General features: G+C 52.5%; 3 protein-coding genes and 1 non-coding gene across 13 annotated transcripts in view; 2 read left to right on the top strand and 2 right to left on the bottom strand.

The window, feature by feature from the left end:
- Positions 1 to 244: 244 nt before the first annotated feature.
- MIF4GD (MIF4G domain containing) lies at positions 245 to 4,095 on the top strand. The gene is made up of 6 exons (XM_016212424.2): positions 245 to 306; positions 1,198 to 1,329; positions 2,146 to 2,255; positions 2,429 to 2,584; positions 2,675 to 2,767; positions 3,348 to 4,095. The coding sequence occupies exons 2-6, from the start codon at positions 1,248 to 1,250 to the stop codon at positions 3,573 to 3,575; spliced, it is 669 nt and encodes a 222-aa protein (XP_016067910.1). The 5' UTR covers positions 245 to 306; positions 1,198 to 1,247; the 3' UTR covers positions 3,576 to 4,095.
- Positions 4,014 to 7,307, bottom strand: MRPS7 (mitochondrial ribosomal protein S7). Of its 2 annotated transcripts, none has more exons than XM_016212422.2 (5): positions 6,998 to 7,307; positions 6,268 to 6,383; positions 6,095 to 6,158; positions 5,556 to 5,723; positions 4,014 to 4,637 (listed from the first exon to the last, which is right to left on the bottom strand). In XM_016212422.2, exons 1-5 carry the CDS (start codon positions 7,178 to 7,180, stop codon positions 4,416 to 4,418), a joined length of 753 nt encoding a protein of 250 aa, XP_016067908.1. In that variant the 5' UTR covers positions 7,181 to 7,307; the 3' UTR covers positions 4,014 to 4,415. The 2 variants fall into 2 exon arrangements, with proteins under 2 accessions (XP_016067908.1, XP_016067909.2); XM_016212423.2 differs by having other exon boundaries at positions 6,268 to 6,459; positions 6,998 to 7,161.
- GGA3 (golgi associated, gamma adaptin ear containing, ARF binding protein 3) overlaps positions 7,300 to 20,011 on the top strand; it is a 22,054-nt gene continuing 9,342 nt past the window's right edge. For 3 of the 9 annotated variants that reach the window (XR_015715887.1, XR_015715886.1, XM_087826343.1), the window contains exons 1-13: positions 12,257 to 13,096; positions 13,221 to 13,296; positions 14,596 to 14,694; positions 15,409 to 15,532; positions 15,791 to 15,894; positions 16,029 to 16,109; positions 16,463 to 16,600; positions 17,165 to 17,246; positions 17,358 to 17,474; positions 17,787 to 18,032; positions 18,418 to 18,488; positions 18,692 to 19,008; positions 19,739 to 19,908. Coding sequence is in view for 7 of the 9 variants with exons in the window: in XM_087826343.1 (XP_087682469.1) it covers positions 12,945 to 13,096; positions 13,221 to 13,296; positions 14,596 to 14,694; positions 15,409 to 15,532; positions 15,791 to 15,894; positions 16,029 to 16,109; positions 16,463 to 16,600; positions 17,165 to 17,246; positions 17,358 to 17,474; positions 17,787 to 18,032; positions 18,418 to 18,488; positions 18,692 to 19,008; positions 19,739 to 19,908 (1,777 nt within the window). In the remaining 2 variants the exon portion in view is untranslated. Of the gene's footprint in view, positions 7,438 to 12,254; positions 13,097 to 13,220; positions 13,297 to 14,595; positions 14,695 to 15,408; positions 15,533 to 15,790; positions 15,895 to 16,028; positions 16,110 to 16,462; positions 16,601 to 17,164; positions 17,247 to 17,357; positions 17,475 to 17,786; positions 18,033 to 18,417; positions 18,489 to 18,691; positions 19,009 to 19,220; positions 19,442 to 19,738; positions 19,909 to 20,011 lie in introns of those variants that run through there. The other 6 variants (XM_087826340.1, XM_087826341.1, XM_087826339.1 and 3 more) reach the window with 6 other exon arrangements.
- Positions 11,499 to 11,619, bottom strand: LOC148091309 (small nucleolar RNA SNORA32). The gene has a single exon (XR_015715933.1). It is a non-coding gene; the product is annotated as a small nucleolar RNA SNORA32 (small nucleolar RNA).

Below are 20,011 nucleotides of genomic sequence, written 5' to 3'. Positions count from 1 at the left end.
GCAGTGTCGCGGAGGTGTCGCGCCGCACCGCCTCGGTCCCACTCCAGGGACCTCCGGGCTCGCCAGGCGATGAGCAGAGTCAGCGGGGCTCCGGCAGGTGGCGCCGGCGAGTCGAGTCCGCCGGGCCCCGCCCCGCCCCTCGGCCCCGCCCCCTCGGCCCCGCCTCGCCCCTCGGCCCCGCCCTCCCGCGGTAGGAAATGACCTAAGCCGCGGCGAGGCGCCGTTGGTCTCACCAGCAGGTCGCGGACGTGGGTCGCGCGCACCATGCCCGCCGAGCGGCCTCCGGGCTCGGCACCGGCCCGGCAGGTGGGTCCTGGCGCTCACGCCTCCTCTCCCTCCCGCGGGGCACCCGACAGCGGGTTCCGCCGTCGGTCCTGCACCGCCGGGAGGGGCGTCCCGGGTTTAGGGAGGCTGCCCAGGTCTGGAGACCCCTACGGTCGTCTCCTTTGACCGGGGGGAGGCACCGAGTCCAGAGAGGGGGCTCCCCTCGGGACACGGATACCCGCTCCCTCTTTAAAAGGAAGGGTCTAGAATGGAGCTCAGGACTTGGGAGTCCTGAGCGGGCAGGCTGGGTTTCTGCCGCTCTGGAGGCCAGTTTAACCAGTTCGCCCCCGGGAGAGGCTGGCCAGGGCAGGGAGTGGGTGCTCCCAACCGTCAAGGCGGCAAAAAAGTCGTCTCCACCCACCCCACCTACTCGGGCCGGCCCCCCGCGAGGGCGGGACGAGTGGTTCTGCGGCCTGAGAGGGACTGAGTGAGGTGAGGTTGGAGAGGGGCTGGGAGCCCTGCTGGGGCGCTGTGCGCCGCTTGGAGCCCCAGCCCCCTCACTCGCTGCGCCAGCAGCTTCCAGGCCGGCTTATATAGGCAGGCAAGTGTCTAAAATCCACCTGCCCACACCCCCAGCCCAGCGCACCCCGCACCCCAGCTGAGAATAACTCTGCCTCCTGTTGGGACTGGGGGGTAGGCGCTTTCCCCCTTCATCTCTTTGCTCTTATGTAATCCCAGAAGCTACAGGGGTTCCTAAACTAAGCATCAGGTGCTTAGCTGGTGCCCAGTCTCCACCAGAAGCCAAGTTCGGTGGGCACCCAGCCAACCACCAAATGCCAAGGACTGCCCAGGAGTACCTGTCCCAGGCGCTGGGCAGCCCCAGCCCCTCACTCCACATCTGAGGCTTTCCCCTTTGCCTCTCCTCCTCCCCAGGTGCTGTCACTAACCCCGCCCCAGTAAAGAGCTGCTGGGGCTGGGTGGTCATGGGGGAGCCTGGTAGAGAGGAGTATAAAATCCAGTGTTTTGATGCGGAGACCCAGCAGCTGCTGAAGACAGCACTCAAAGGTGAGCATGCGGAGCCCTCCTGAGCCTGGGTCTGGACCTGCAGACACGGGGCCAGGGGGACAGGACTGGAGGACTGAGCCTTAGCCTGGGAACGTCCAGTTCGCTCTCTCCCTTCAAACCAAAAGGCAGGCTACATTCTGGCCAGTATTTAGGAGTGTGATTCAGAGAGTCACCTCACTGACTGTAAAACCTTTTTAAAGTTTAAGTATCCATGAAAGTGGGGTGGGGCACAGAACACAGTTCCTGCCCTTTAAGTCCTTAAATTGGGCTTGGTTCCTGCGTTGCTGCAGCCAGCTCACTTGAATGCGCGGAGTTGCCCTTGTAGGGACAGAGGATGGAGTGTCCTGCTTGGCAGAGGAGCTAGAGTAATTGTCCTGGACCAAGGCCTTCCTGCAGCACTCAGGGCAGAAGTTTGACTCAGCTCACAATTAGCAGTGCCCTGCCTGGCCCTCTCATGTCAGAGGTTCATGGGTGTGTGTTATAACACTCTCCTGTAAAACTGCTGTTAAAGACACATATTCAGTGCTCCTTCCTCAACCTAGTGCCACAAGAGGTGTCCTAAAAAAACAAGCATTCTTCGATTAGTCTCTATCGGCCACATAACCCTTCCTGTTGCCTCCGATTGGGCTACAGGAGGCTCACAGCTGGAGCTGCTTCCATGTGTGGTTACTTCTCTGTATGTTTTCTGGTCTCTTTCAATTAAATGTAAGCTTACAATGAGAGTGCTGTTTTGTAAACATCTCCAGTCCTCAGGAGCAGGTGGAGGCAAATGTGATCATTAAGCAGCTCGAGACTGCCTGCCTATCTTTACCCCAGATCCAGGTGCCGTGGACTTGGAGAAAGTGGCCAATGTGATTGTGGACCATTCTCTGCAGGACCGTGTGTTCAGCAAGGAAGCAGGACGCATGTGCTATGCGATTATTCAGGTTGGGTAGGGTTGGTGAAGAGGGGAGATACTTTGCTTCAGGAGTGGGCAGAGATGCAAAGGACTTCCCTCAGAGACAGAGACGAGTAGGACAAGAGGGTCCTCAGCCCTGTTAGCTTAGGTGGGAGTTGTGACGGTAGCGTCCTCCCCCCCCATCCTGTCTCTGGTTCACAGGCGGAGAGCAAGCAGGCCGGTCAGAGTGTCTTCCGGCGTGGACTCCTCAACCGGCTGCAGCAGGAGTACCAGGCTCGGGAGGAGCTGCGAGCCCGCTCCCCACAGGGCTGGGTCTGCTATGTCACCTTTATCTGCAACATCTTTGACTACTTGAGGGTGAGGCCACCACAGCCACCCTGTACAGCAGAGACAGCCTGTCTTCTGAGGCCACCAAGCCAGTGTTCTGAGCCCTGCTCTCCCCCACAGGTGAACAACATGCCCATGATGGCCCTGGTGAACCCCGTCTATGACTGCCTCTTCCGGCTGGCCCAGCCTGATGGTCTGAGCGAGGAGGAGGAGGTGGGTGGCCCTGGCATGGAAGGCTGTGGAGGTGGGCAGTCTTTAGCTCAGCTCAGAATGCCAGCCCAGTGTCCATGGAGGCCTGGAGGGCATCACTTCCTGGGGCAGTTGCCTGGTGGGGGCAGTTAAGGCCTGTCAGTTACAGGATAAGCTGCCAGGTCTGGAATTTATCCAGAACAGAGAGCAGCCAAAACCTATTGGCTCAGAGGCTTCCTTCCCAGCAGGAAAGCCAGCCTATAAAAGGGATGGTGAGAGCCTTGGCAGTTGCGGATACAGATGGCCAGAAACCAAGCCAGGACCAGGCAGTGTGGGAGAGGCAGGAAGTGAGGCTAAGCAGCAGTTTGGAGAGAGGGTGTGTGTCCTGCCTGGCCCAGATGGAAGACCTTAGGCAAGTCCCTGAAACATGCTTCCTCTCATATAAGGTGGGGCTAGAACCCACTGGGTGCTGACAGGATGAAATGGGAAAATGCCCGTCTAGAGCCAAGCGCGGTGCCTGGCATGCAGCAAGAGCTCAGTAAATGGTTGCTCTGTGTGATAGGCTGGCCGTGCCCCAGGGCTTACCTCCCTCTGCCCCCTGCAGGTGGACTGCCTGGTGCTGCAGCTGCACCGAGTTGGGGAGCAGCTGGAGAAGATGAACAGGCAGCGAATGGATGAGCTCTTTGTCCTGATCCGGGATGGCTTCCTGCTCCCAACTGGCCTCAGCTCCCTCGCCCAGCTGCTGCTGCTGGAGATCATCGAGTTCCGGGCAGCTGGCTGGAAGACGACCCCAGCTGCCCACAAGTATTACTACAGCGAGGTCTCTGACTAGGCCTTCAGATCAGGCTTCCTTTCAAGCAGCACTGGCCTACCCACCTCCCAACCTGGCAGCCCAGCCTTTGCCTCTCCCAAAGATGTTTTCCCTTCCAGACTTGAAACAGCTCCTGAGAGGTTTCCTACTTACCTGGTGGTCCTGCCCTGAGCACCCTTCCTCCTCCAGGGATTGGGGAATACACCACACAGACCTGCCCCCCCAGTCTCTCCCATCACCTCCCACCTGGGCCAGGCAGAGAAGCACAACTAACAACCACTGCACTGTGTAACCACTGGTATAACACCATCTTGGTGCCTCAGTTTCCCATCTGTAAAATGGGTACCCATAGCCACTGGTGAAATGCTTTGGAATGTAAGAGGGAGAGGTGCAGAGCACAAGTCACACCAGAAACTGTTTTATACACTTTGTGTAAGGACCACTTTGGAAAAAGGCATATTTCCTCCAGTAGGGTTTAATGAGTGGCAGTACTGCATCACATGCTCCAGTTCAGGGTGACAATTTTCTAATAAACCTTTCTGATACTAAAATGCTCCCTTTTATCACCCTAAGGTCCACTCCAAGCAGAGGGAAGAGAAGGCTGGATAGGCCCTAAGTTTCTTGGGGGAAATCCAAGTCCATGTATTGCCTCTTTGCAAAAGGTGGGGCAGGAAGAGCAAGTTCTAGCCCACAAAGGAAGGACTAAAGCAAAATACTGCTCCATCCTTCCTGTGAGGCCTGCCCGCCTGCCCTTAAAAAGGAACTGCATTTTTAAGCACAGGTATTTTTCAATGTAGTGGCAGCTCACATTGATTCCTGCAGTAGCAAGCACTGGGCTCCTCCTGGAGCCTCTACCCTCCCCTACCACCAGCGGTAGTGGGCCAGGGCACGGTTGGCCTCAGCCATCTTGTGCATGTTGTGCTTCTTCTTGATCACAGGACCCTGGTTGTGAAAAGCCTCCAGCAGCTCCTGTGACAGCTTCTCTGGCATCAGCATCCGCCGATGCTTCTTCTCCCTGCACTCAGTAATCATCCACTTCATGGCCAGGAAACGCCGCCGCCGGTCGGCTAGTGGCACCGGAACCTGGGCATGACAGGACATGGGCAAGTTGGTCCAAGGATTTGCCAGAACTGTAGCCTCCTTCCTCCAGGAGCTCTAAAGTGTGCCCACAGGTTCCCTCTGGGTCAGCCCTAGCAAGGCTCCTGAGGAAAGGGGCCTGTCTTTTCCTCTTTGAGCTTCCCTCACCTTTGGGTGACCTCAGTGTATCAGACATCAGAGGCATTCACTGAGCAAGTGCTCATTAAGCAAGACCTCTTTCACCTGTAAATGGAAGCTCAGCCAAATTGATTAACAAGGCACCAACTGGGAGAAGCCCCATCAGCTGGGGTGACTTAGTCAGCTGAGGTGATGGGTGCCTAAAAATAAGATTCTCTTGTCCAAGAATCATTTGCCAAGCCCCCACTATGGTATCACACCAGGTATCACGCACAGCTCTGCCAAGGGCTTGCGGTGATATTCCTTGTCAACCTGGGGATCTGTGTATTCAGGGCCATAGCGGCACAGATCCTAGGGACACAGACATTAATGAGAAAGTCTCTACCTTTATGAAGTCTACAGTGAAAGAGGACCATGAAGTATAATTAAACACTATAACGGAGGCACCTAGTTCAGTTTAACAAATGGTGGTGAAGCATCAGTTACAAGTCAAACGCTATGCTAGACACTGGTGGATAAAGACGAGATATAAACATAGCCTCTCACCATGAGAAACTGACAGAACACAAGATGCTGGGGGGTGGGGGGCTCCAGAAGAGGGTACTTGGATACTTGTTCTCTTCCATTTTCTGCCTGTCATTTTTAACACTATGAGACTCAGATGATCAGATCCTGACAGTCTCTAGTCCCTAGAAAGCTATCAATCTGGATCCAACTCTACAAGAACCCTTCCCCCATCTTGTTACACATGTGGGCAACCCTGCTTTCCCTGCCCTGACCACTTACCTGGTAGAAATGGCCACCCTTGAGGATGGGTACCAGCCCAATCACAGGCTCACAGTTTTTCAGTGCTTGGTGGAAGATGGTGTAGGGGTTGCGTTCAATGGTTGCCTGTTCCTCTGAAGAAGCAGCATGGTACTTCTCAAATTGCTTCCTTTTCACAGCTTCCAGAGTCTGCAAAGGGATACAGTGGTAGAGGCTGCCCAGGCTTCCTGAATGGTTTACCCAGCTGAGCTAGTATTTTGCCCTTCACCCCCACCATCTCGCTCTTCTATAGCAGTACAGCTCCTCCCCCCAGCACTTCTAAGACAAAGTTCTTAAGTGCCTCCCTCTTTCCTCCACTAGGCCAGAAAGGGAAGGCTAAGATTTCAGGGAGGGGTGGGGATGGCAGTTGTTGACTGCTGCAGGACTTCATTAAAGCCCCCAACACATACATACAGGGAAGTTAATTTTAACGACAGACACATGAATTCATTCTTGTTCATGCTAAACTGAAAGAGCCAAGTACAAAGCCATAGGAGAAAGATGAGAGAGGTACCCTTTACCTGTGCCATGAGGGATCTGGCCAGTACTTTGTTTCCTCCTTTCATCATCATGTTGGTGAATTTACTTCAAGGAGAGAAGTAACACGTTTACCTTTCCAAGGCTGTATCAGAGAATCCTTATTGTAGATCCTCCCTGGTACTGCCCCAGTGGAACAAAAGAGTTTCCATCTAACCTGATCAATGGGTCTTCAAACACAGAGCTTGTTTTCGCCGCCGGGGCAGCTTTGATACGCTGAGTCTTCCTGAGCTCCCGCTCAAACTTCTCCTCCTCCGTCAGCTCTGCCAAGGGCTTGCGGTGATATTCCTTGTCAACCTGGGGATCTGCGTATTCAGGGCCATAGCGGCTCCCCCTAACCTGGGTTAACCTGGGAGGCGGGGAAGAGGAAGAGGCGGGCAAAGCTGACCCCACAAGTGAAAAGGTTTGACTTAATAATAGGCATGTTAGCCAACCAAACGGCTAGTGAGCGGCGCGCAGACCGCTAGCCAAACCTGAACAGCAATAATTCTGGCTCTTGTCCCAAGAGGTAGGAGGACCTCCCCCAAACAGGCCTGGAAAGTCTCCTCCTCGTCTAGTGCCTACGACAAGGACAAACTCTTGGACCTCAGGGTGGACGCCTGTCTATGCATCTCTCCCCCTAAATCCCAACACAGAGCCCCCGACTCTGAGCTCTTTAGCAACACCGCACTTTTAACTCCGAGTTAGAACCCCCTCGGGCAGGGGGCAGTTACCAAGCCTTCAGATTGGACCAAAGTCACGCTTCTAGTCAAGAGGTTTGGACCCAGATATCCTGGCCCCTAGGCTCTCTCCAGGTCCCCGCGCGTCTTGCCTGTGGCCTCTTTCCTTCCCCGCAGGTCTCCCCGAGAACACCCAAGCGGTCTCGCAGCTGCCCGCCACCCTCTCACCTTGGAAACCGCAGGACAGCGCTCCGTACGCCCAGCGTTAGGTCCGACCACCCTCGCACTGCCTTCACCAAGGGCGCAGCCATCTTGGTTTGCTACGAGGACCCCACAAGAACTGCCCTCGGCGTGCCTGAGCGACTGACCGGAGACGGGGAAAAGGCTCCAAAGGGTCCTAAACCTGCGCATCACCCCATTAATCTGGGCGTTAAGAACCTCTCATTCCGAGATCCAAAGGGAAGACTCAAGAAGAAACACTCGCCCTCCCGTTATCCGTCGCAGCCTGGCGCGACCCTCGGTAGCGGCGCTCTCTCCTCTCAGGCCCCCATGCAGGCTCCGCCCCGGCTCATCTCTAGCAGGATATCGCGAGGTTTGAGGCCGCGGGCCCGGCCCGGGCGGCTGCAATATGGCGGAGGCGGAAGGAGAGAGCCTGGAGTCCTGGCTGAGTGAGTATCCGCGGTCGCTTTTGCATGCCCTCGAGCCACCACCGAGCCGCCCCTCTCTGCACTCTATGCCCCGTCCCCGGCCTCGCAGCGGCGCTCCCTGTCAGCCTGCAGCCGAGCCCGCCGCCGCCCCGAGCGTCCCGCGATCACGCCCCTTCCCCAGCTGGGCTCCTGGCCCCCGCCCGGTGCCCGCTCCCCGTGCTGCGGCGCCTCCTCCCGCTCCTACGCGCGACGGCGTGAGCTCGGGTCCCGGCCCGGCCCTCGGGGCTCCGGGAAAGTGACAGCCACCCAGGTGCTTCCGGCTGACAAGCACCGGGCTTTGGGGAGGTCGTGGTGGGGCTGCGAGCGGTTCAGTCCCCGACGGAGGGAAAGGCTCCGGACTGGGGCTGAGACTCCGGGGGCGGCCGCTGCTGCTGAGCGCGCCCAGCCTCGGAACTGTGACTGTGTATTCGAAGAGAAGTGACCGCTCCGCGCACGCAGAATGTTCGAAGTGAGACTATTCCAAAGATAAAGAGCAGCGCTCTGTGCGCCCCTGCGCCGCGCGCGCGGAGCGTCTTGAGCCATTTGTCGGTAACCTCTGGGCAAAGCGGGGGAGCCCGGCCTGATTCCGTAGTTCAGCGGCCTGTTGCTGTAATTGCTAATTCAGGTTGGTAGTGAGGAAATGCGGGTTAACCTTGTCTGCTGAATGGGTAAGTCAGTTAACTTTACTATGGGCAAGAGGAGGCTTCTGAGAGAAGACAGAAATTGGACGTGGCGATAAGGCACAGAGCGATGCAGGTTCTCGGAGGTGAAGGCTGTTTCCTCCAGTTGCCTGACCTTTCTTAATAAGAAACTCCCTTTCAGGTGTTTGAACTTAGGTTACCTGTGCAAATCCTCCGTTGCAGGCAGGTCACAAAGCCGTCTGGATGTGGGGAGCTGTTCTCCAGGAAGCTCAGAGTGCTCAAAAGACATTAATTTATCAAGTCTCCTAGCGAAGCGGATATTATTGTCACAATTTCACAAAAAGGGGACACCCTGACTCTAATCAAACCATTTGCCCAGAGCCATCCAACCAGATATAACCACGCTGGAATTGGTTCGATTTACAGATATTAATGGGGACATTGGAGTAGTTTAAGTGACCTAAGCTGGGGTTAGTAGATCTAGAAGTTATATTTTGAAATAGGAGAGGTACAGCCCTGTTTTTGAGGGAGAGCGGAGATGACAAGGGGAATGGGATGGTATCTCTAGGGACTACAGATGTCCCTCCCTTAACCACGGTTCGACACAGTTTTTAGACGTTATGATGGTGGGAAAGCAGTAAGCATTCAGTAGAAACCGTACTTTAAATTTTGAATTTTGATCTTTTCCCAGACTAGCAGTATGCAGTAGGATACTCTCTCCTGATGCTGGGCAGCGCCAGCAAGCGCAGCGCCCTATCAGCCACTTGAGCACAAGCGTAAACAGCTGGTAGTCCACAGTGTACTGTGTTGCCAGTGTCTTTTGGATGTTGTGTTCTAGGCTAAGCTGTATGGTAGATTGTGTGTGTTAAATGCATTTTCGACTTTTGATATTTTCAACTTATGAAGAGTTACTGGATGTAACCCCATCGTAAGTCTTATGGCTTAATGGTGTGAACTATACCAAATGAATTGCTACTGGGGTTTTATATAGGATGGATTGGAGCCAACCTTCTGGAAACAGGTGTGAGGGAGGTGGGATGGGGACAGGGATAAGATATGAAGGGAGAGATTTAAAAAGACATTGAGAAGAAGGAGCTATGTACTGAGAAATGGATGAGGCAGGAGGAGAGGGGTCAATGATGGGGGCGCCAGAAGGAGGGGGCAAAGGGAGTTTTTTTATAGAAACAGGAAAGTCAGGAAGGAGAAGTGATGAGTTTGTTTTTTGACTCATTTCTGTGCCAAAGAAGCACTTATAATTACACACTGTTTTGTCTTTTGCTCTGGTTATGTCTCATGTGTTGCATCAGAAGAGAAAACCTTGGATGTTGTGTTCTAGGCTAATCTATGACATTCATGACATTCAGTAGGTTTGTTGTATTAAATGCATTTTCGACTTTCGATATTTTCAATGTATGAAGAGTTTATCTAGATTAACTCCATCGTTAGTCTTACGACTTAATGGTGTGAATTATGTCAAGTAAACAACCAGTGCTTGGACTCCAGTGCATCTTATTCTAGGTCCTTGTCACTCCGTGGTTTGCCAGAATTACTGCAGAAGCTCTTGCTGGGCCCAGCGTAGGATCCAAGTCTTGTACTGTTTCTGCCAAGTCCCTCCAGGGCCTGGCATGCTATGTACTTAATTTTCTGTGGGTGCTTAACAAACATTTGGTGATGTGCTCAGTCTCTCTTGATTCAGTGAAGGTTGACTCTTGATTTTCCTTCCATCCCTTGTTCTTGCCTCTGTTTATTTCTGAGTCATTAGAACTTATTGTCTCTGGGATATCTGAGGTATGATGGATGGGGCGGCCAGAGCTGCTATTTCCATCCCTACTTGACCTTATGAGGCCCCACAACAGTCAATGCTAGCATGGAATTAAGCTGAAAATGAGAGCAGGGAATCTAGAGGCAGAGACACACAAGACAGTAAGACTTTCAATAAAGATCTGAAATTAGAAACCTTGAGTCAAAGTAGAGCCCAGAGGGGCAGTTCTAGAAGGCAGGGCCTGCAACGGAAGCCCTGATGTCGCCTTGGTGCCCGGTGATGGTGAATGTTGAGTGGGTGGAAGATGGTGTGCATCTCCTGGGGGAGGCAGTGGGCAGATGGAGAGATCTAGTCAGCCAGAATGATCCTCAGAGGTTTCTTTAGTCCTGTGGCCAATCAAGGTGTGCTTTCTGAGCTGGCTGGAGAGCTGGAGGAGGTACTTAGAAGTGGGGCTGACCATTGCTGAAGCCAGGGCTTATTGTGCCCATGTGCAGGCACAGCACTCCCTGCCGGTTTTCAGTAGAAAGTTTTACCAAGATTAAAGGAAGTGGGATTCTAGAGAAGCTGAACACAGTGAAAAGCAAGCAGGGGTATTCTTGGAAGCAGGAATGCTGTTGGAATTATAGCAGCTCTGGGAAAAATACACTGTTTGGTGAATGCCGGGTGTGTGTGTGTGTGTGTGTGTGTGTGTGAGTGTGTGTGTGAGTGTGTGTGTGTGTGTGTGTGTGTGTGTGTGTGTGTGTGTTGGGGAGGAGGGGGTGTCCACATCAGACTGTGTGTATGGAACATGCTTTTCTAATTTTCAACAGTGGAGGTGAGTGGGCTGCTTGTTCTTATAAGAATGTGACTGTTCCCAAAATAATAGTGATGGAGTGGGTATGGCTCCTTAGACTGTCTTATTTTTGTATTACTACAGCCTCTTGATGGCATGTGAGAACCTTAAACATCTCAAATGATAGGGATTAGTAACAAAGCCACACTAACACCTGAGAAGATTTCAGATAACTGGTGGGAGAGACTCGGGCTTCTCTGGAGGGTGACAGCTAGTAGGTCACTATGGCAGTTAATAGCCCCTCTTGATAGAATTTATCTTTTTCCTTCAAGCTTGACATTTTGAAGGGCCTACTAATTCTCTTACACGATTGAGGGCACACATCTCTTTTTTCCTCCAAACATGAACCCAAACCATCCGAATCTTCTTGCAGCCAGAGCAGAAACCCTGCCAGGCAGGTGCAGCGTCGCTGGTACTGCAGACTCGGCTCTGCCTCTGCGTGGCGTCTGCTGTCCTCTTGTGGCTCAGAGCCCCAGGGGGTGGGGGTGGCAGTCCCTGTTAGGATTTGATTGTGTGGAGCTAATGATTTTTAAAGCTAAGAAAACAGACCCAAGAAATCAGAATTCAAGAACTTTTAACAACCCCCCTGTTGGGAGAGGCTTTTCCAAGCCTCTGTCTCTCTGCTGTTGGCCCTGGTGGGAATCTGCAGGAGTGTGGGTGTTTAAAAAGGATGAGCCTTCCATTTGTCTTCTGAACCTGAAGCCCTAAATTTAGCAAACAGCTTGAGGCTGCTTTCTGGAAGAGGCAAACTCCAAGATTTGACTCAGGGATAGGAACATTTTTTTTTTAATTATTATTTTTTAAAATAAAATGTCCCCAATAGTCTGAATGCTAGCAATGTAGCAGAAAGAAAACCTGGTGGGGAAGTGTTTTGTGGTCATGTCCACGGCAAATGAGAAACTGCACTCTAAAAGCCTTGGTAACGACCAACAGATGGGAACACGTTTAACCACCCTCAGCCACGCCATTCTCTGCAAGCACAGGTTCCCGGAATAATGGAAAAGAGGACCCCTCCCCAAGTATTAGCAGACTTGGCATTTAGGGCTGGATTTTAAACCCTCAGTGACCCTCTTAGAAGACCATCAAGCTTAGATTCTGTTTCTGTGACCCCAGGGACAGCTTAGTAATGGTGCCTAGTAGGGGTTCAATAAATGTTGTTAGCATAACTTAAAATGATGAGCATTATGTGCAATTTAAAAAATATTTAAAGCATTACAGAGGTTAGATCTTGAAAAAGGCTTTGAAGGTATGTGGGAAGTATATTTTCTAAGTATGTATATTTTTTATCAAGTATCCCCTTCTTCATTTTCTCCAAGAAACACTTCTTTTCTTTTGTAATTGTCAATTTAAAAAAATTTATTTTCATTTACTGTTTATATTCAGTATTATTTTGTATTAGTTTGTACAGCACAGTGGTTAGACAATCATATACAGAGTGTTCCTCCTGATAGTTCCAGTACCCACCTGGCACCATACCTAGTTATTACATTATTATTTTTTAATTATTAATTGATAAATTTATTAAAAGCATGTGATTACAACTTTTTTCCCCTTTTTATTGAATTTATTGTGGTGACACTACTAAACAAATTATACAGGTTTCAGGTGTATTACACTATTATTGACTATATTTCCTATGCTATACCAGGAAATACTTTTTTTCCCCCAACGTTAGGGTTAGCTTTATTTTTTGGAAACACTTCTTGATCACCCCTACTTGCTTAACACTTAGCTTATTTTTATATAGCTGGATTTGTCCGTATTCTTTTTATATTAAATGTTTTATATAGATATCTACTTGAATATTTATTTACTTATTTTTTTAATATGTTTTTATTGATATTTAGAGAGAGGGGAAGGGAGAGAGTGTTTATAATTATTTGTTTTCTGTTTTCTTTTAATCCTCACCTGAGGATATACTTCCTTCATTGATTCTAGAGAGGGAAAAAGAAGAGGGAGAGACATTATTGACCAGTTGCCCTCTGTAAAGTGCTCTGACCAGGGATGGAAACTTTGGTGTGTGGGATGATGCTCTAACCACTGAGCAACACTGACTATTTGTGTGTGTTCTGTTGATCGTGATCTACTCTAAGCTCCCTGAGCTGAGGGTTTGTTTTCTCTTTCACTTGTGACTTTCACAGTACGGACAGCAAGTGGTATTTGTATGGGACTTGCTGCCTGACGGAACTGTTAGGGCTTCTGTTAGAGACAAAGTTTGGAAACAAACTTATTTTCACATCAATACCTAAAAATTATGAAAAAACCTTCTGTTGTGTCCTCCTTGCTCTTTGTAACAGTTGTCTTCTTGGTTCTGTCCCAAGATAAAGCCACCAATCCTTCCAACCGCCAGGAGGACTGGGAATACATAATCGGCTTCTGTGATCAGATCAACAAAGAGCTTGAAGGGTGAGTCTCAAAGCTTTTAGGGGCAGGTGACATAGTTGAATGGGAAAGTACAGAACTGAGGCCGAGGGCTAGCCAGATGGCCTCAGGGTCAGTGTCTTGAAAATGTGGTCTGCTTATCTCCCAGGCCACAGATCGCTGTCCGACTGCTGGCCCATAAGATCCAGTCTCCGCAGGAATGGGAGGCAGTGCAGGCCCTGACGGTAGGTTTTTCATCCTGAGGGTGGATCTTCATGAGCCCAGGCCTGTTCTGTACATGTTCAGTCAGCTGTTTTACAAATGTGTGTGCCCTTGTGCCAGGCACTGAGGCTTCACAGATGACTGCACGGCTGTGAGGTCTAGTGGGAGAAGCAGAGAGGCTAAGGGAGGGAGCCAGAGGCAGGGCCCAGAGCCCAGGGTGGGGCTCAGAGAAGGCATCTTGAAGAGATGCTGACAGAGCTGTCCTGCCAGTTAAGCCAACTGAAGAAAAGTAGAGGTGAGTATAATTCATTCTGTAGCAAAAAATAATGCCAGTTACTAGTGAAGTCATCACACCAAGGGACGGATCTTAGTGTTTATTCAGACTGAGGATTCAAGACGTGGAGCTGTATACAGCACCTGGGCGCCTCCAGGCTCTCCCCTAAACCTGATGAGGAGTCCCAGGGTGCTCCCTGCCTTCCTTGAGGCAGTAGAAAGGTACAGGAGAGGAAATGGTCATGGAAAGGGTGTTTAGACAGCCCACATGCACGCCTCTGTCGTGATCACCATAGACCGAAGGCCTTCAAACAGTGGTTCTCAACCAGGGTGGTTTTGCCCCCAGGGGACATTTGGTGATATATGGAGACACTTTTGGTTGTCTCATGTCAGGGGGTGCTACTGGCATCAGGTAGGTAGAGGTCAGGGATGCTGCTAAACATCCTGCAATGCACAGGACCACACCCACAATAGGGAATGACCAGCCCAAAAGGTCAGTAATTGCACAGTTGAAAGACCCTGCCTTACAAAGACAGAAGCCAAGAAAGGGATCCCTGGGTTGGCACGCTCCTTGGCATAAACTGCAGGCACAGGAAAGCTTACGGTAGTTTTATGGCCCCAGAAGGAAAATAGATGGAAGCAGAGAGGGAACATACCATGTTATCTAAAATGGAGAAAACAAAACTTGATCTCCCACCTCCCCAAAATGTCGGACAGCTTCTGGAAGAACCCTGGACCTTGAGTCAGAGAAACCTTCTCTGGGTCTCACTTTCCTCATCTGAAAACGGCAGAATCTCGCAGGAAGGCCCTTCCAACGCTGCCATTCCATCCCTCTTGGTAACCTGGTTTCTTTAGCTCCTGTTGAGCTTCCCCAGAAGCTCAACAATTTGAGGGACACAGCTGTCCCCTGGGGCTGTGCTCATAACTCTTCCTGATTACTTCCTTCCTTGCATGAATATTTATTCAGTGCCTGGCTGAGTGCAGGTCCCACCCAGACCCTCACCCTCACCCTCACCCTCACCGAGCGCCTCTCCTGTGTGTGGCTACAGGTGCTGGAGGCGTGTATGAAGAACTGTGGGAGGAGGTTTCATAATGAAGTGGGAAAGTTCCGGTTTTTGAATGAGTTAATCAAAGTTGTCTCTCCAAAGGTCAGTGAGTGGCAGTTTTCTCATTTCTAGGAGCCTCCTTTGTGTTTCTCCCCCTCTCCCATCTACTGGCTTTCACTGCACAACCAGCATCCCCATGGGTCTGAATTTCTCCATGTCCTGTCCTTGGAGAACTGGGACCCGAGGGTAACAGGATGACCATACAGGCCCCAGGGACAGGCTCCCAGCCTAAATGCGATAAGTGACACGGCAGCAGCTATGTGTGTATCCAGGGAGGGCCTGCATAGCGCAGGCCTTTGGGCTCTTAGTACAGCAGCCACTTTTGTCTGGCCGATATCACCTGGATACAAGGAGCTGGCTTCCCTCATTACTCAGCTGCTCAGGTTCAGTTGCTCACTCGTGTTGCCTAAGCTCTGAGTTCCCGCTTACAGCAGAGGGAACAATTTTTATGCTAAAGACTTTGACTCCTTTAAGATAAATCACAGTTGTGTTTTTGGCAGATTGTGCATTGAAATTCAGGGCCAAGCTCCTGGCCCCTAACCACCGACTGTATTCCAGATGGATGCGGCTCTGCCACAAGCAGCGTCCTCTCCTCCCCCTCCCTTTCTCTTTCTTGCACTCTGATCCCTGCTGGTTTCCCACAGGCCTGAGGGCTCTAACTTAACTGGGACCATTTCATTGCTGTGAAGAGAGCCTTCCCATTGTCTCTGCCCCAGGCTGCAGTTACTAGTTTCCCCATTTCCTTTTGCTTCTTAGTACCTAGGGGACAGGGTGTCTGAGAAAGTGAAGACCAAGGTTATCGAGTTGCTTTATAGCTGGACATTGGCCCTGCCGGAAGAATCGAAGATCAAGGACGCCTACCACATGCTGAAGAGACAGGGTATGTGCCTGTACCACCTCGGCCTCCACCAGCCCAGAGGCCGCCAGGGCCAGGGTGGATGAGGGAGTGTCTGATGTACCCAGGCTTCGGCCCTTCCTCCCTCCCGAAGACAAGGGACAGGCTTGGCTGGGGTTTGATTAGACCTGCTTGTCCCTGTCCCTGCAGGTCCTGATCACAGGGATGTGCCCCTTGCTGTGTGAGGAAGGGCAACAAGGTTGCCTCAGCTGAGCAAACACTCTGCCCTGTGTCACCTTTCAGGCATAGTGCAGTCTGACCCACTGATCCCTGTGGATAGGACACTGATCCCCTCTCCACCACCTCGTCCCAAAAACCCTGTTTTTGATGATGAGGAGAAATCCAAGGTAAAGTGCATCCAGCCGGCAGAGTCCTCAGGCGAGGCGTGGTCTCACTCGTGCTGCAGGGAGCTCCCGTTTCTCTCGGGTCTCCCAGGTGGGGTGCTACCTTTGCCTTCATCTTTGATGTCCTTCTCGTCTAGCTTTTAGCCAAGTTGTTGAAAAGCAAAAACCCAGATGACCTGCAAGAGGCCAACAAGCTCATCAAGTCCATGGTGAAGGAAGTGAGTGGGCCTTGGGGTGTGGGGTGGAGGAGCCTGTGACACAAAGCAGAAGTCCTTTCCCTTGGCATTGGGCCTGCTGTTCGCCCCTGCCACCAGCCCTCTCTGAGAGGCCCGAGATGGAATAGAGGAGCAAGAGTGGATGAGGCCAAGTTTGGGGGTGGGGGGAGAGCCATTATTTTAAAAGAAAAACTAAACTGGGTCTGAATCCCGTGTTTCCCAAGCACTGTGCATTGAGAGGAGCCTCCAGGGGGCCTGGCCTCCCTCACACTCTCTGGTGTGACCCTGGCCTTGTGGGATTCTGTGGGCCGTGGGACGAGTCTGGTGGAGCCCTTTTTCCTCGATCCTCTTTGCAGGATGAGGCGCGGATCCAGAAGGTGACCAAGCGTCTGCACACTTTAGAGGAGGTTAACAACAACGTGAAGCTGCTCAGTGAGATGCTGCTCCATTACAGCAAAGAGGATTCCTCAGAGGCAGATAAAGAGCTCATGAAGGTAGTGCCCCCCCCTCCGCTGGAGAACTGGGCTCTGGGCAAGGGAGCCAGCCTTTGCTCAGCGGCTGCTCTTTTGAAGATGTTGCTCCACATCTCGGATCCCTAACTTATGAATCAACATGGCAGCTAGGTAGAGGGGGTTGGTGCCCCCTATTTTACAAGAGTGTGACTAACTCGCCCCGGGCAGAAGACTGTATGTACATGCAAATCTGTGTGACTCTGAGACCTGTTCTTGGCCTCGCCTCCTACAGAAAGGCCCCTGTGCGTCCCGAATTGTGGCATCTCAGTTCTTGATCACATAGATACTCTGAGTTCTGAGCACATGCCAGCAGGGAGGCAGGAAGGGATGAACTTCCCCTTGTCTGTCCTTGTGACTTCTCCACTTAAGCAGGTATTTGGGTGATAGTGTGGTGCAGAGTGGTGGCAGAGGACTTGTGCTCGGAGCCCAGTTCGGCCATAACTGACCATGGAGCCAGGAGAGGCTGTGGTTTTCTGGACACAAATGCTGAATTAGATGATCTCCAATAGCCTTTGTAGCTGATTTTTATATCTGGGTCTCTTTCAGGAGCTGTTTGATCGATGTGAGAATAAGAGGAGGACATTATTCAAACTAGCCAGTGAGACAGAGGACAATGATAATAGTTTGGGTGAGTGAAAAGGAAAGACTAGTTGAAACGGAAAGACTAGACAGGAATTGAATTTGTGTGTGGTGGGGGAGTTGTCATGTCCAGGAATGAGAAGTCTCTTTTCTGCTCTAGGGGACATCCTGCAGGCCAGTGACAACCTCTCCCGCGTCATCAACTCATATAAAACAATCGTTGAAGGGCAGGTCATCAATGGTGAGGTGGCCACCTCAACTGTGTCTGACTCTGAAGGTAAATGTTTCAGTTCCTCATTCTGGACCCCTCCAGACCAGCCGCAGTCCCCACCAAGCCACAGGTGCACGTTGACCAGTGTGTCAGCCCACAGGGCCCAAGGGGATTCTAAGCTATTCCAAAAGGTTCTCCAGCTTTCCAGAGGCCAGGAGACCAGACAGGGCTTTCTCCACCTGCTTTCACTTTTCTGCGTACTTGGCACGAATGGCCCTTGTGTTATACCAGAGGCTGCGCTCAGGGTTTTGGCCTCCTGCTGTGTAGCCACTACAGTGGCCCCTAATTATTCCTGTCCCCTTCCATTCACTCATCCAGGAAACCTCCACTCCAGTAACCAAGGCACTCTCATCGACCTTGCAGAGTTGGACGCACCAAGCAGCTCATCCCCAGTGTTGGCCCCAGCCCCCACCCCGCCTTCCTCGGGCATCCCTATCCTCCCCCCACCCCCCCAGGCCTCAGGACCTGGGCGCAGCCGCTCAGCCAGCCAGGCTGAGGCCCCCCCAGGGCCCAACAACACAAGCAACGCCCTGTGCTTGCTGGATGAGGAGCTGCTCTGCTTGGGTGCGTCCTGGAGGGAGGCTGTAAAGGGCTTTTAGCAGAACTGGTAGAGAAGGGGCATGGAATTGGGGGGTAGTGTATATATAGGGTGCCCTGTGTGCTTAGCAAGGATAGGAAGGGAGGCTTCAGTTGTAGGGGGAGAAAGTCAAGTTCATTGTGTCAGGCTACCAGGGCAATCTGTAGTGGACTCTAGGGTAGAAATGGTAGATCCAGTGTCTTGCTCTGCTTCTGTCTCCCCTGGAGACCACCTCCCCAACTATAAGGACTCCCCTCGAGATTGCCTGGGGAATACCTCACCATTTTTGTTGCATGACCCTTCCTTAGGTGAGGTAGGGCTGGGCTGCCCTAGCCCAGAACCTCTGCTCATCACAGCCATCTTTGTTCTCAGGCCTAGCTGACCCAGCCCCTAGGGTTCCTCCCAAAGAGTCAGCTGGAAATGGCCAGTGGCCCCTATTCCAGGTAGGTGCACAGGTGACATCACTGGAGCACTCAACCACCTTGACTTACCAGTATCCTCTTTCCCGACTAGTCCTCAGCTGCAATTAGCTGCAGCTCCTCTGTCCTTGGAGGGCTGCTAGTCCAGTGGGGTTGCAAAGGAGCCAGGAGTGGAGAGCTGAAACCCTTTGCACCCCTTGCTCACTCGCACTTTCCATTCCCAACAGAATGAACAGTCGGACCTGGACTTTTTCAGCCCCAAACCCGGGACTGCTGCTTGTAGCCCCACAGACAGGCCTGTCCTCCAGCCCTCAGCAACCCCTGCAGGCAACTCCCAGGCTCCACTGCCACCCCCCTTCCCAGCTCCTGTGGTCCCAGCCAGCGTTTCTGCTCCAAAAGCAGGCTTTTTGTTCCCTACTGGACTGGCCCCAGCTTCAGTCCCAAAGGCTGAGCCCACAGGCCCTGGGTACCATGGCTCAGCTTTGGGCGACAGCACCTTGCACCAGCTGGATGCCCTCGATCAGCTTCTAGAAGACGCCAAAGCGTAATGAGTGGGAGAGGAGGGCTTGGGGAGGGTGGGTTGGGCCTGGGCTTGGCTTGGCAAAACCGGAGGGATTGGGGATGTTTTCTTTTGGTCTGACTTGAGATTGGAATCTAGAAGCTAGGGAGTGGGTAAGAGTGGCTCTGGCCTGGGTGAGGGGTTAGTCCAGCAGCTCTGCTTGGTCTCTGACTTGCCTTGTCCTTCCTGCCTCCCAGGACCTCAGGCCTGGTGAAACCCATCTCCAGCTTCCTCCCCGGGGCTACCACCTCCCCTCTGATCCCCACCAGCGCCTCAGCTAGGCCTCTCCTGCCATTCTCCACGGGGCCTGGCAGCCCTCTCTTCCAGCCACCTGTATTCTCGTCCCAGGGGAGCCCCATGAAGGGGCCTGAGCTTTCCCTGGCCAGTGTCCATGTCCCCCTGGAATCTATCAAGCCTAGTAGGTGTTGGAGGCTTGGGGTGGGAGGGGAAGTGGGACCCCCACCTTGCAGCACTGTGGAGAGGGATGGGGAGGGACAGGCACTCTTGCTGGGATCCCTTCATCAGTCAGGACCTGCTTGCTTGTCCTAGCCCCTGCTTGTGGCTTCTGTGCACTAGTGAAGTTCCGACAGCGGTCCTTTCCCGGAGTCCTTTGGCGAGTGCTGCTCTCCCCACTTGGCTGCAGCAGGCCCCCCCCCGGGTTCTGTTGGGGATTGCGGACCTCTCGCCTTCACGTCCACATGCTACCTTCTTGCAGGCAGCGCCCTCCCTGTGACCGCTTACGACAAAGACGGCTTCCGTATCCTCTTCCACTTTGCCAAGGAGTGTCCGCCAGGGCGGCCCGACGTGCTCGTGGTAGTGGTGTCCATGCTGAACACGGCTCCCTTGCCCATCAAGAGCATCGTGCTGCAGGCCGCAGTGCCCAAGGTACTGCCTAGGGCCTCTAGAGGCACAAGTTACCTTTATCCTGAACGCCTGCATTGAGGTGGCCAGCAGGCGGCAGTGTGTCCGTTGTGACTACAGGGTTGCA

This window comes from Miniopterus natalensis, chromosome 17, assembly GCF_054644295.1.
Source record: "Miniopterus natalensis isolate mMinNat1 chromosome 17, mMinNat1.hap1, whole genome shotgun sequence".
Classification (NCBI taxonomy): domain Eukaryota; kingdom Metazoa; phylum Chordata; class Mammalia; order Chiroptera; family Miniopteridae; genus Miniopterus; species Miniopterus natalensis.
Note: the sequence above shows the minus strand (reverse complement) of the source record. Positions and strands in the feature narration are given on the sequence as shown.